We start from the raw sequence: 12,365 nt of genomic DNA, 5'->3' as shown, positions 1-12,365 counted from the left end.
GCATTTCTCGTGCAAACATCATTGGCACAATTCATACCGTGACACAATGTATAACGATTACACTCTATACTTACGTATGGCAAAGTAGGGAAATGGGTTAAATGTTTTACCCTTTGCAAGAAATAATGATACCTTCAAATAATAATAAAAAAAATACTCGATGCTCACTTCCGTAATCCTCTCCCGATCGAGGATGTCAAATGTTAATTGTAATTGTGTTAAACTGCAGAGAAAGTACTACACGAGATGTTTTACGTTGAGTGTTTGAAGTTCGTACAATCATCAATAAATCGGGCTAACGAAAACAAAGTCGTTGGATTTAAAGATCCTTTAAAAACGACTCACGTGAGAAACGTTGCGTTACACATCGTTTGCGAGCTGAAGGCTGGGCATGGCACGTCACGAATTGGTCACGCTAGTTGTGAAAGACAGTGTTAAAACCAAAGGGAATTACAACAAATGTTCGTGATCTGCCGATCGCTGCCACCATTTCAAAAACATATGAGATGATAAAATGATAATTGAACGTAAAACGAGTCTATAGGTGGGGGTCTCAGCTTACAAGCTGACTCGCACAAACGTAAAATACATCTATGATCAATGCGATATTCGTTTCAATTCCTTGTCAAAACAAGTTCGCATGTAAATCGCGTGAAACTTTCCTGAAAAGTTAATTTGATAATGTATAAAATGATTTGTATTCAAGGTAAATAGGTAATCAAACATGTTATGTGTTTAATAACTCGTTATTACAAGTTTTGAGCGCGAAATTGTGGGTCCTTGCATGAGAATTGGCTTCGAAATGCAGTGATTCCATGGTTGTAATCGTATACTTGAGTTAACAACGAGCAGTTCTTCGCCACACTTACCCACACCAAACTGGAATATTTGAATCGCCACTATGATCCAAACGGGGAGCGTCGCCAAGTTCATCGTCTTCATCGCCATTGAAACCGATAAACATTAGCCTGCGTAGCAAGCGTATCCGTGGAGTTTAGGAGCAAAGAAAGACCGAGCTACCGAGGAACGGGTTTTCAGTGTTTTGCCTGCGCGGAAAATGGGGCGAGAGCCAAAAAAAGAAACATGAGGGTGGGGGAGGGGAAGGAGGTAAACGCTTGCAGACAAGCCCCGTTCGCTGGCGAACGGGGCTCGTGTTTGGCTGAGCTAGTCGAACTTCTGAGAGCCCGAGCTTGTTTACAAGAAGCTTCAACTTTTCTCGTAACCTGAGTATACCCCGCGAGTAGTAAAAGCCTGATACTCAGGCTACTTTTCTCGCCGAACGAGGATTTAGTCGTGAGCCTCGATCGACAGTACGATAGAAATACTGTAGTACAGTGCCGACGCTTTGGTATTTCAAAGCCTGCGCATTTTTGCAGAGGCAAGTGCGACACAGCATTAACATCACTTTCTTTAATGCCACATGTGCCAAGGACAAGATAACGACGACGGGACAGAAAATGCGCACTACTGTGTGGGAAAACCCAGTGATTTCGTCTAGGTTGTTACATAGCAACATATTTTCGTAGGTACTCTCTGCCATTTCATTAGAAGCATTTTTGTTGACAGTATTTAGAGCCTCTGAGTACAATCATGAATGATTAATTTTGTTATGGTGTTAACTGCGGCGTGCCAGTTATTGTTACATATTTGCCTTACCAATGCAAACATTTAGTCTTCTCGTCGCGGGGAATTCTTACGAGGACATTTCCAGATTTGGTTTTATAAACAAGGCCGCCTAGGGGAAGATTATCTCAGACGTTTTAAGCCTCTCTTGACCAAATTCCAAAGTTTTCCGAGAAGACTTTCCGTTGTTTGTTTTTGTCACAGGCGATAAGACTCGAACCGATTTGTGCATCTGGCGTTTCCAGCAAACGCTTCTTTACTGGAGTTGACTTTATAGGAGTTGACGTACTAATTTTGCCTTGTATCGATTCCTGGACGAATGAATACAGTGATCCAAGATTTCGAATCTTGCGAGCACAAAGATTACAAACGCGACTTGAATAACGACGCAACTTCCGGTCCAATGAGGTGTGCATGGCGATATGGGGGATAAGGGCCTGTTCGCACTACCCGAAATTTTGTTTGAATTGCCAAAAAAATCTGTCAACACGTAGCCATTTCTAGTGCGAACGATTTTATAAACCCACCAAAATTTTTGCAAGCGCAACGAAACTTCAAAGATTCCGTAGACTAGCTTTGGAGGCTGTAAAAATTTTGTCAGGCGAGAAAATCCTTTGTTCCTTGACATCCATCCGTCATTGGGTCATCAAATTTCGCAACATATGGATTACGAAGCGAACGTGACCGTATGACTTTCCGCCATTTTAATTGAGCTAGATGGATCCGCACGGATCACATAAGTTTGTCACGACATTTACTCCTAGAAGGTTACTGAGGTCACACGTTTGAGACAAAAAAATATATGATACTATTCTGATAATAATTATTGTTATCGGTCCAAACGGCTGCAAAGCACTTTCTCGTCGTCAAAGCACCATTGGGGGATAATTCGTCCCCCATCTGACCGGAAAGCTATTGTCTTGGGTCAATGAGGCGTAGGCCGTTGATAGTTGAAACCCATTTAAACAACGCCATGGGGGCTTGAACCCATTCTCGACCCCAGACCCTTCGCCTTCTTGATCGCGCGCGAAGGCTCTGGGGAACTCTACGCAAGCGTAGCCAAAATCTAGCTATGCTGGCGTCACAGCGCATGCTCATTGAAAAACCAAAATGGCGGCTTACTTGGACGCGGCTGTTGTGTCTGCCTTTAAGAAAGCTGGAAAAGACGAAAACTTTTGCTTTAAAGCTGAGCAAAAGGCAATTATCGAAGCCGTAGTTTGTTCTAAAAAAGACGTTTTAGGTGTTTTGCCGACGGGTTTCGGAAAGTCCCTCGTTTTCCATCTGTTAAGTGATGTTTTTGACTTTGTTGATGCTAAAGGTCCACCTACACAGACAAAAGCCATCACCATTGTCGTATCGTCACTAAATGCCCTGATGAGAGATCAGATAGGAAAATTGGATCACTTGGGAGCCATTATTCTCGACGGAACGAAAAAGTACCAACCATTTAGCAATGTCCTTAGTAACAGACGGCAAACTACAACTGATATTTTCACACCCAGAATTTCTGCTCGAGAAGAACACAAAAACGATGCTGAAAACAACCAACTTTCAGAGAAATGTGCGTTGCATTGTAGTAGATGAGGCGCATTTAGTAGACGACTGGTGAGTGCTTTTCTTTTAGTGATTTCGTTTGGTTTACACAGATACAACTTCTGTTATAAATTAAGTAAAACGTATTAAAGCACACTTTAATTTCAAATGAACTTCAATTTGTTCTACCTTACATCTAACTTAATTACTTGTCAAATTTCTGCTACAAATTTCAAAACCATTTAGTGGCAGGTTAATGTGTGTACATGTACAGTTTGGCATTAACTCAAATATATGGAAGGTTGCAAACTTTTAAACCAAGAGAATAATGTTAATCATTTCAATTCAATCAAAGAAAACAAAGCATAGTATAAAATGGATGTGACCACTTTTCTTAAAACCCATCTATTATATTTTTTGTGTAACTCAGGAAAGAGTTTCGCCCAGCATTTGGGAAGCTTGATGCCATCTGCAGTATTTTCCCTGATGTGCCCATCGTGGCTCTAACTGCCACAGCTACCAAAAGCAAGAAAGAAAAGATTGTTAGCTCCATTGGTCTTCAGCTTCCTTTTGTTGTTGAGGTTAATCCAAACAGAGAAAATATTTTCTTTGAGTCAAAACCCCGACCAGCTGATAAAGAAGAAAGAATAACAATTCTTACACCTTATGCTCAGGAATTAAAGGCTAAAAGATCTGCCATGCCGTTAACAATATTTTATGGGGACCTGAAGGGCTGTGCTGAGAGCTTTCTTTATTTCAGCTCTGAGCTAGGTGATAATCAGTATGAGCCACTCCATGCAGACAAAGTGGCCAAGAACAGGCTATTTACACAATATCATGCACAATACCCAAAACATGAACAAGAGCACATTGTGGAAGAACTTACTAACAATAAATGTAAGCACAGAGTTTTTTTTTTGTGACCACTGCATTTGGTATTGGCATAGACTGCCCTAACATTAGAAGGGTAATTTATCTCGGTGTACCTTACACCATGGAGGAGTACTTCCAGGAAGCTGGCCGTGCTGGAAGGGATGGTCTATCAGCCAAAGCTACAATTTACTACAATGCATATGACATTAGTAAAGCCAAACATGGCCTACAAGATATTATGATTAAGTTTGTGAAATCAACATCTGACTGCAAACGCGAAATTATTCTCCAATATTTTGGGTATCAAGCCCCAGACAGATCTGATGGTGGGCATGATTGCTGTGACTACCACAGAAACATATGCTCCTGTGAACTTTGCATAAGTGAAGCTAAGAAACCAAAATTTGTCACTGAAGTTGATCTGCAGAGTACAGCACCTACTGGTTCCATCATTGTTTCCAAAGAACAGAGAGACCTTTTTCGTCAGAGGCTTCTTAGTTTTCGTGATACCCTGGGTACTTCCAGGTCTTGTGTTGGCAGTGTGAGCTTGTCAACTTGTTTCAGCTTAGAGTTAGTTGATAAAGCAGTGCAAAACTTTGAGCACTTAGATTCCATTGAGAGTATTTTATCCTATTTACCTGTTTTCAGTGAAGACAATGCTAAAGCTATTTTTGACATCCTACAAAGTGTCCTAATTGAGCTACAGACCTAGATGGAGTTATGTTCCATTCTTATGTTTAAATAAGTCATAGTGAAGTGGCTGGTTATAAACTATGCAAATGTCAACTCGGAGATGGGAGGTGCTCTAGTTTACTTGGGTGGCATCACAATATTCTTGTCAAACCTTTACACTAAACTTCATGTGTAATTCATTAATATTTAAGACAGAGAAAACATGGTCTGTTTTTCTATCAAGTTTTGGTATGAATCTACTAGTGTTCTATCACGAATGCCAGTCTCTGATTGGCTACGCTACTCACTGTCTATTCTGTGATAGATAGTGAGTAGTGTAGCAGTGTGCCCTTGTTAACAAAATGACTGCTGCTGCTTGGCATTTTCTAAGTGTCTCTAAAGAGGATTTAGATAGAGTTTAGAACGACTAGTAGATTTACACTTAAACAATTAGATTATTCGCTCTCAACTTCTATGCGTGATAATTGACTCTGGCTGCACCCTCGTCAATTATCACATGATAGAAATCTCGACCTAAAAAACACAAAAGGAAGTTTGGGAGAACTAGAAATGTTGTGTGACCACGAGCTGACAGGCGAGTGTTTCCACGGCTTTTTCACATCCTCCCAAACTTTCACAAGTTTTTCTAATGTATAACCCAATAGAAACACCAAGAAAATGTTTTTATCTTTTTTAGAAAAGAGCCCAAAGAAACTAATAAACAATGTGACTAGGACAACTTTTTTGTTTTTCTATTGAGTTACATAAATATGATTTTTAACCATTTAGGGCACGTATTTTCTTTGGGCTATTTTCTAAAATATGCATTGTTATTCATGGTTTACCCTCAAGAATGTTAGGATAAATGTGAGTGGATGGAAATGGCTTCCCTGGAGGTTATAAGTACATTTATGTGGATTACCTGTTGTTCTCGACATATCAATGGTACATGTACTTACTGAATTATCTTGGAAAACTGAGCACATTTAAGATACTATGTGTATGCAAGTGTGTAAACTTACATAATTTGTAAAATTCTTATAACAATGTAAGATGGCTGAAGTTATGTTGGACTGACAATAAACTTTGCCCCTTTTAGATAATGTGCTTATGATTTCTCACTTTACACTTTTTGTGTGACTAATCAGGACTGATCTCATCCACATCCGACTCTTCATCAAAGTCGTTGTCACTCTCATCCCCAATATCACTGCTGCTATCCTCATCAGTGTCAGCTCCAGCAAATCTACAGGCTGCCAGTTTCCTTTAATGTCTAGTTAACCAAGCATCCAGTTTTACAATGTCCAACTGGTCGAGGGGACTTTTTGGGATGGTGGGGAAAGAGTTGTGTTTACGACCTGAAGTAAACACAAATGGTCTTCGGCTATGTATAAGTTCAATCATTTCCCTCTCGTCATCTTGCTTACTCAGAGATGTGTGAAGGGTGTAGTCAGGAGCAATTTGACACTGTCTATCAAAATTATCTGAAACACCTTTCAAACCACAAGAAGCTTTTGTAGCCCTCTCTACTTCTGTGAGTGTCTTGTTAGCTACAAGATCCTTCAGAACAGTTTTGTGGCCTTTAACAAAGTGCTCTTGTTTACGGTCATTGGCAACATTCTTCCCTTCACCACCTCTCCAGTTAACAAACTGTCCATGTATAATCCTATGGGCTACTTTCTGAGTGTAAAGGGCCTTAACACATGTTATAAACCGCATCATTTCAAATGCATACTTCATTCCTCTAAGTCTAGATCTGAAATAAAGCATTAATAGTTTTGCATTTCTTAGATTACGTTCACCATCCCCCTCCTTTTCTGTATCCTGCAGTTGCATCAGTAATGTGCCAAGTTGTATCATTTGCAAGCCATAGTTGAGTACCCTGTCATCCTTCTGTGGATCCTGTGGTGGTATGTTTGATATTGTAGGTTCTGGCTCAGTAAATGATTCAGACTGAGGTTGTTGTTTGTTGTCTTCTTGACTTGCTTTGTTCTGACCACATAATGCTAAGAGGTTTTTCTGCCAAATCACGTACTGTCCAACATGCAGGTTGTGTGTGTTTCTTTCAGGACTTGCAGCCTCGACATGAGCTACATACACCAATTCAGTCTCAGTGTTGGTCACAATGGTGGGTGGAGGAGTTATTACTTTCCCCACTCCTAGTACTATAGGTCCCTGGTTAGGTACTTGTTGGAGAAGAGCAACAATGTGACCTGCAAAATGCATAACAGTGAATGCAAGATGCATTTTATTCTTGCTCAAAAAGTGTATCTTAGTACTACATGTATATATTAAATATTACAAATTTTTAAAACTTCTCAGCAATTAAGTCATCTGTATTACCATTAGTTTTGTCTGAAGAGTGAAATACATGTAGCAGTTGTACCATGAAATCTTTAAATAATATTGTGAATTAAAAAGCCAATGACCTGTAACAAAAAAGAGCCAAAACCATTTGTTTTTAGTGTACATAAATTTAACTTCGTATAAAATGTAATATATGTAATATGCACCTGGTTGAATGGGTGGTCTCTTTGCTCTGTTCAATGAAGCTGTGTTTACTTCCCTTTGCTCTTGATCTTTTTGAAACATAAACAACAATGAGCCAAAAAAAAATGCCTATGTGTAGTTGATTTAATTAGTGAGGTTTTAAATATGTTTTATCATGTATTATTATATGCATATTGTTTTGCACATTTATTAACTCATTTTCAAAATTATGAGAGCTATTAAAAAAATTGTCTTTCACTTGGTGATATCCCTGATTTATTATTACCAGTAACAGATTGGGTAAAAACTATTTTAATGTCCACAAAAAGTTTTGACACGGTTTAAGTGATTATATTGTATAATTTCAAAGTGTTTTGCGGGTGTTTAATTTATTTAGCTTACCCTTACATATGCATGTAGCTGTCCCTTTCTCTACCCATCTCCCTTGTCTGTTCCTGACAATTAAGCCCCTTAAGTAATTAGTAGCTAATGGCTGCCTCTTTCAGATCCGAGCCAACAGAAAATTATTGTTCCTTCTTAGGCTCGTCAGAAGTACCCAGCTATACCCGCAAAAATCACTATCTACTTCATGATCTCCCCCAGCTACTCTACTTGCTAATCACCTGATTCTTTAAGCGAGATGGCAAAGTCAGCCACCTACTCCAACAATAAAGCTGCCTACCTCAACACTATGTAACAACTGCCTCTTATTTCTTTAACTGATGACCAAGAATGTTAACCTTAGCTAATGATTAACAAAATAATGCAGATAAAAACATAAACATAATAAATTTCATAAGTATTCAATTCTGTACCTGCTGAGTAGATGGGTGATTACTGAAACCTCCCCTGCAAAATAAATTCCCAGTAGTCTGGGAATTCCTAGGAATTCCAAGTTATTCCAAGACATGCAAATTATGCTTTATCCAAGACCTTGGAATTTCTGGGAATATTTGGGAATAGTGGAAGTATGACTGGGAATTATTGGGAATTCCTAGGAATTCCAAGTTATTCCAAGTCATGCAAATTATGCTTAATCCAAGACCTTGGAATTTCTGGGAATATTTGGGAATAGTGAAAAGTATGACTGGGAATTATTGGGAATTCCTAGGAACTCCTATTATTTCCCAGACTGTTTTAAAAAATGTGTTTGGAATATCTAGGAATTTTTGGGAATAGCTAAAACACATGAAACATTGTTGGAAATTTCTGTAAATTTCCCAAAATGTCAAAATTAAAGATGAATTCAGTGCATGAATCAGTTTCTGTGAATTAGTAAAAATCAACAGGATCATTTCTCTGGAGTTCCATACCTTTTTATTGTTTTCAAGCTCCAAGGTAATTATTTCCAAACAAATGTACATTAATTCCAGTTTAAGTCTGACAACTCAACATAAAGCTATAGCACTGATAACATTGCTTTTTAGATCCAACATGATTTGTTAGTGTATATGTGCCCGTATAGACCCTTAAATCAAACACCCAGAGTTTAACTGATAGAAAAATGGATGCTCTTAGATTTGATAAATAGATTAAGCAAAAAATTCTGTCAGCATAAATGAATATATATTATTTACAATTTCAATAAAACCAAAAGTATATATGTGCATGTATATATTTAATATAATTGTAGATTCACACACATACCCATCACAGCCCACTGTTGAACAATTTTTGACTTGATCCTTTCTGACTTTAGGAAAAAGAGGAAGACATTTCTCACAGATGTCATAAGTGAAAAGCTCACAGTTTCCACACACTTGCTGTACATTTGTAAAACTGTACTGTGACATTCTCTGGACAAATTACCAGTAGTTTCATTAAAACAAGGATATCTTTAGCAGCCTCTCATTGTCATACAATGTGTTGAAATTAAGGCCAGAATAGCCATACAGGCATATTCTTTGGCAGAAAATGTTTTTTTCTTGGGAACCATTAGTTTCACTTTCATCAGGGGAGTCCAGTGAATGGCCATCAGTGTCAGAGTTCTCAATTTCTTCAGAGGAGTCGGAACTGAAACTTCAACATCATTATCTGAATCACTGTCTGTGGACAAATCTGAGTTGTTGTGTATTACATCAATTGGTATTTCTGTAGTCTTTTCAGGTATAGGCAACTCAATTTCATCAAATGCTTCTGTGAAGCTTCAGTTCTTGCATAAAGGTTCACTCCATAATCCATCAAAGTCATCCACAACATATTTGCCAACAGCCATCTCACTCAGGTGAGCGGAAAACTCTGTGGTGTCCTGTTCATGGTGCTGGAAATGATCTCCAGGAAAAAGGGATGCAAGAGAGGGAGATGACGTCAACTGGCCTGGGAAGACTGCTTTAAGCGATTTATGTGGTCGAATCTTGTAGATTTTGGTATGGGTATAGTGGGATCATCAATATGTTTCTTGCATTTCCTTGTCCTGGCAGTCACTTTAATTCATGACACAACAAAATCAAAAGAATCAAAAAGATTATGAGTCAGTGGGAAACAAATAAATAACTGACATAAATGACAAATAAAAAAAACCTACATCTTGATGTATTGAAAAGACTATAGATCTCATATCATGTTAATACTTATAAATAATTCAAAGGAAAAAATGACAAGCATTGCAAATTTATACTTGCTGCATTGTGCTGACTGGGTGTTGAAACACGTGGGCTCTCAAAATAGACTTGGTGGACTAATACAACAAGCTTAAGCTTATTTCGCAGAATTTATCTCGTTTCCTCAGGTCGATCTTAAACCTTTTAGGTGAATTTCGGCCTTTGGGGTTTTTAAAGAACACACAAGGCATTGCTTAGTTTGATTTATTTACAATTATAGCTTATCATAACAGAAAATCCCTATAAAATTGGATTCCTTACCTTTGCAGCGAACTTGATTTAAGTGCCTCACGATCCTTTGTTATCTTGACAACCGTCGGGAACAGATCAACCAGTTAAAGTACGTTCCATCCTTGATTTCGTCGTAAAAAGTTTGTGTAGTTTTTTCCTTTTGAAGCAAGACCCATCTTTCAAAAGACCACCAAAACAGCGTGGAAAGGGAAACAGAATTGCCGTCGAAAGCGACTGGTCCGGTCCCCTCGTTGCCAGTCTCTCTCTCCTTCTTCTCCAGTTTCCATTCTCTCCTCAACTGATCAACTGCACCAATCACAGCACGCGAATTTTCATGTGACTATCGTCGTGACTGAACGTGACAAAGGTCACTTTATTCATTCCCTTTTGGCGCCCATCTTTGAATTCAGCGTTAACGGTTGATCGCTCGTGCGTTTTAGTAGATTTCACTTCCAAAATTATATCAGAATGGTTTTTGCTGCGGTCTTGTGACCAGAAGAAAACAGCGTGAGTGTCATTATCGAGAAACAAGTTATTCTTGGCGAAGATTTGGAGCTAAAAGAAAGTCTTACTGTGGATGTTTCAACGGGGAAAAATTCAAAGGGCAGATTAGCCGTATACAAAATTATTTGGTGAGTAATCGAATTCAAGTAACCTTATATTATGCAAAGTAAATTCTTGTATTTGGACTAAAGCTTTTGAATGAACTTTATCATCACGGATCATACACGAGTGGGCCACTCAGTCATGGCATGAAATGAATTCTGGCTAAAGCAAAGTTGAAACAATTTAGGTTGCCCAGAGTGCGTGCCTAAACAATTTGATTTGCGAATAACAAGTCGTTTCTCTCGCCTCACTTGTTCAAACGAAATAAATATAGCAGTTCTCTCTGATCCCAGTCAATTAGTTCTTGACAAAAACTCCAACGAGGCAGCCACAGTGTGCATAGTTTGATATATCTCCTGTGTGTTTCAGCCTGACTGTATGGCAATCCGTGTTGATCATCAATTTTTGTCCATCCGTATATTCTTTTGTGTTTACTCTATTATTTAAATGTTCCTTTAATATCTTAAGTGTCTTTTTTAATATTTCTAAAGTCTAAATTTGGCTAAAAACCGTGATATATATCCTCCAATTCGAGAGTTGTCGATACACTTATAGAAGAAGGAAAACCTTGATTTAATCTAATGTAAGCTCAAGATTTATGTAATATATTTATCAATAGTAGAGAAGCACCTTCACAGTTATCAAGTCTTCTCCTTTAACATTTCAACCAGCTTACAGTCAGGTCTTAATTAGCTGCATGTATTAAACTGTGAGCACACAAATATTTGGATCCCAGTCTTACAGTACCTCATATATATAGCAATGTAATGTATTTTTTAATTTTGTTTTAGGTGTCATACAACAGAGATGAGGATGAAGAGGCTAGCTGCTGACAGCCTAATTAGAGGGCAACAAAAGAAGCTGTGGAATCAACAGAAATAACTGAACAGCAGCTAAGTTTGCCCAAACTCAGCCTTTTTTAATTTTATGAATTGTCTCAGTTTTGTTCTTATCATTGATTCCTTACATTCATGAAAATCCAGATTTGTTCCACATAATAACAATAATTTAAGCTAAAATCTTGTGTATGGAAAATTGTTGGATTTGTAAACCAAAAAAGTAAGTAAATTATCTGAAAAAGTTCTCTTTTTATCAAACATGTAAAAGTTTGACCTTCATATCTGTTTTCAGTTTTACTTTTGATTCTTGATGTAATGAAAAAGAAACAGGATAATTTTTCTTATGTTTAAATTCATTAAAGCCATTGAATGTAATAAACCATTGATTTAAAACCTGTCTGATGTGATATCAGTGACTTTATTTGTTATTTTAATGCTGGCCATTGATCATCAAAATTTTCTCTGGCCTACAAATGATACAAAATTCCCAGTTTTTCTCAGATTTTCCAAAAAATTCCAACCTATTCTCAAAAAATCCTACAAATTCCAAGATATTCTCAGAAATTCCTAGGAATTTTAAGCAATTTTCAAGGTGAGTATATTTCAGTTGGAATTCCTGGGAAGTCCTAGGAATTCCAAATCAGCTCTATGTAAACTTGGAATTCCTAGGAATTCCTAGGAATTCCGAGTCCAAATTACCGTGAAAATTCACACCTTAGATTCCTAGGAATTCCTAGGAATTTTTTCCTAGGAATTCCTAGGAATTCTTAAAGTTATCTCACAAGGGCTGGGTTCTGTAGCAGCAGCTTCAGCCTGTGGCTGCTGCAGTGCTTGCTCTTTTTGTTGTCTCAGAGCTTTTTCAACATCAAATTCAAGCATCATGTACTCATCCACAAAA

General features: G+C 37.9%; 1 protein-coding gene, 1 long non-coding RNA gene and 1 pseudogene across 4 annotated transcripts in view; 1 reads left to right on the top strand and 2 right to left on the bottom strand.

The window, feature by feature from the left end:
- LOC149103378 (macrophage mannose receptor 1-like) overlaps positions 1 to 1,064 on the bottom strand; it is a 137,722-nt pseudogene extending 136,658 nt beyond the window's left edge. The window contains exon 1 of the transcript XR_016201777.1: positions 870 to 1,064. The product of XR_016201777.1 is annotated as a macrophage mannose receptor 1-like (transcript). The remainder of the gene's footprint in view (positions 1 to 869) is intronic.
- Positions 1,065 to 3,288: 2,224 nt separating this feature from the next.
- LOC149103377 (uncharacterized) lies at positions 3,289 to 10,118 on the bottom strand. Of its 2 annotated transcripts, XM_089272623.1 has the most exons (4): positions 10,053 to 10,118; positions 8,839 to 9,614; positions 7,215 to 7,280; positions 3,289 to 6,914 (listed from the first exon to the last, which is right to left on the bottom strand). In XM_089272623.1, the coding sequence occupies exons 2-4, from the start codon at positions 8,960 to 8,962 to the stop codon at positions 5,968 to 5,970; spliced, it is 1,137 nt and encodes a 378-aa protein (XP_089128749.1). In that variant the 5' UTR covers positions 8,963 to 9,614; positions 10,053 to 10,118; the 3' UTR covers positions 3,289 to 5,967. The 2 variants fall into 2 exon arrangements, with proteins under 2 accessions (XP_089128749.1, XP_089128748.1); XM_089272622.1 differs by lacking the exon at positions 10,053 to 10,118 and having other exon boundaries at positions 8,839 to 10,002.
- A 398-nt stretch (positions 10,119 to 10,516) lies between these two features.
- LOC149103376 (uncharacterized) lies at positions 10,517 to 11,864 on the top strand. The gene is made up of 2 exons (XR_016201784.1): positions 10,517 to 10,654; positions 11,420 to 11,864. It is a non-coding gene; the product is annotated as an uncharacterized LOC149103376 (long non-coding RNA).
- The last annotated feature ends 501 nt before the right edge of the window (positions 11,865 to 12,365 follow it).

This window comes from Orbicella faveolata, unplaced genomic scaffold, assembly GCF_042242905.1.
Source record: "Orbicella faveolata isolate gen_17 unplaced genomic scaffold, um_ofav_v1 contig_35, whole genome shotgun sequence".
In the NCBI taxonomy this organism is placed as follows: Eukaryota; Metazoa; Cnidaria; class Anthozoa; order Scleractinia; family Merulinidae; genus Orbicella; species Orbicella faveolata.
This window is presented reverse-complemented; position numbering and strand designations above follow the sequence as displayed.

What these genes read in the sequence shown, in the direction of transcription:
- LOC149103377 (XM_089272623.1), bottom strand. Translation starts at nt 8,962, where the DNA reads ATGTACAGCAAGTGTGTGGAAACTGTGAGCTTTTCACTTATGACATCT. An exon ending in TCAACAGTGGGCTGTGATGG is followed by an intron (nt 7,281 to 8,838) that starts GTATGTGTGTGA and finishes TGTTTCAAAAAG; the next exon opens with ATCAAGAGCAAAGGGAAGTA. An exon ending in GAGACCACCCATTCAACCAG is followed by an intron (nt 6,915 to 7,214) that starts GTGCATATTACA and finishes TGCATTTTGCAG; the next exon opens with GTCACATTGTTGCTCTTCTC.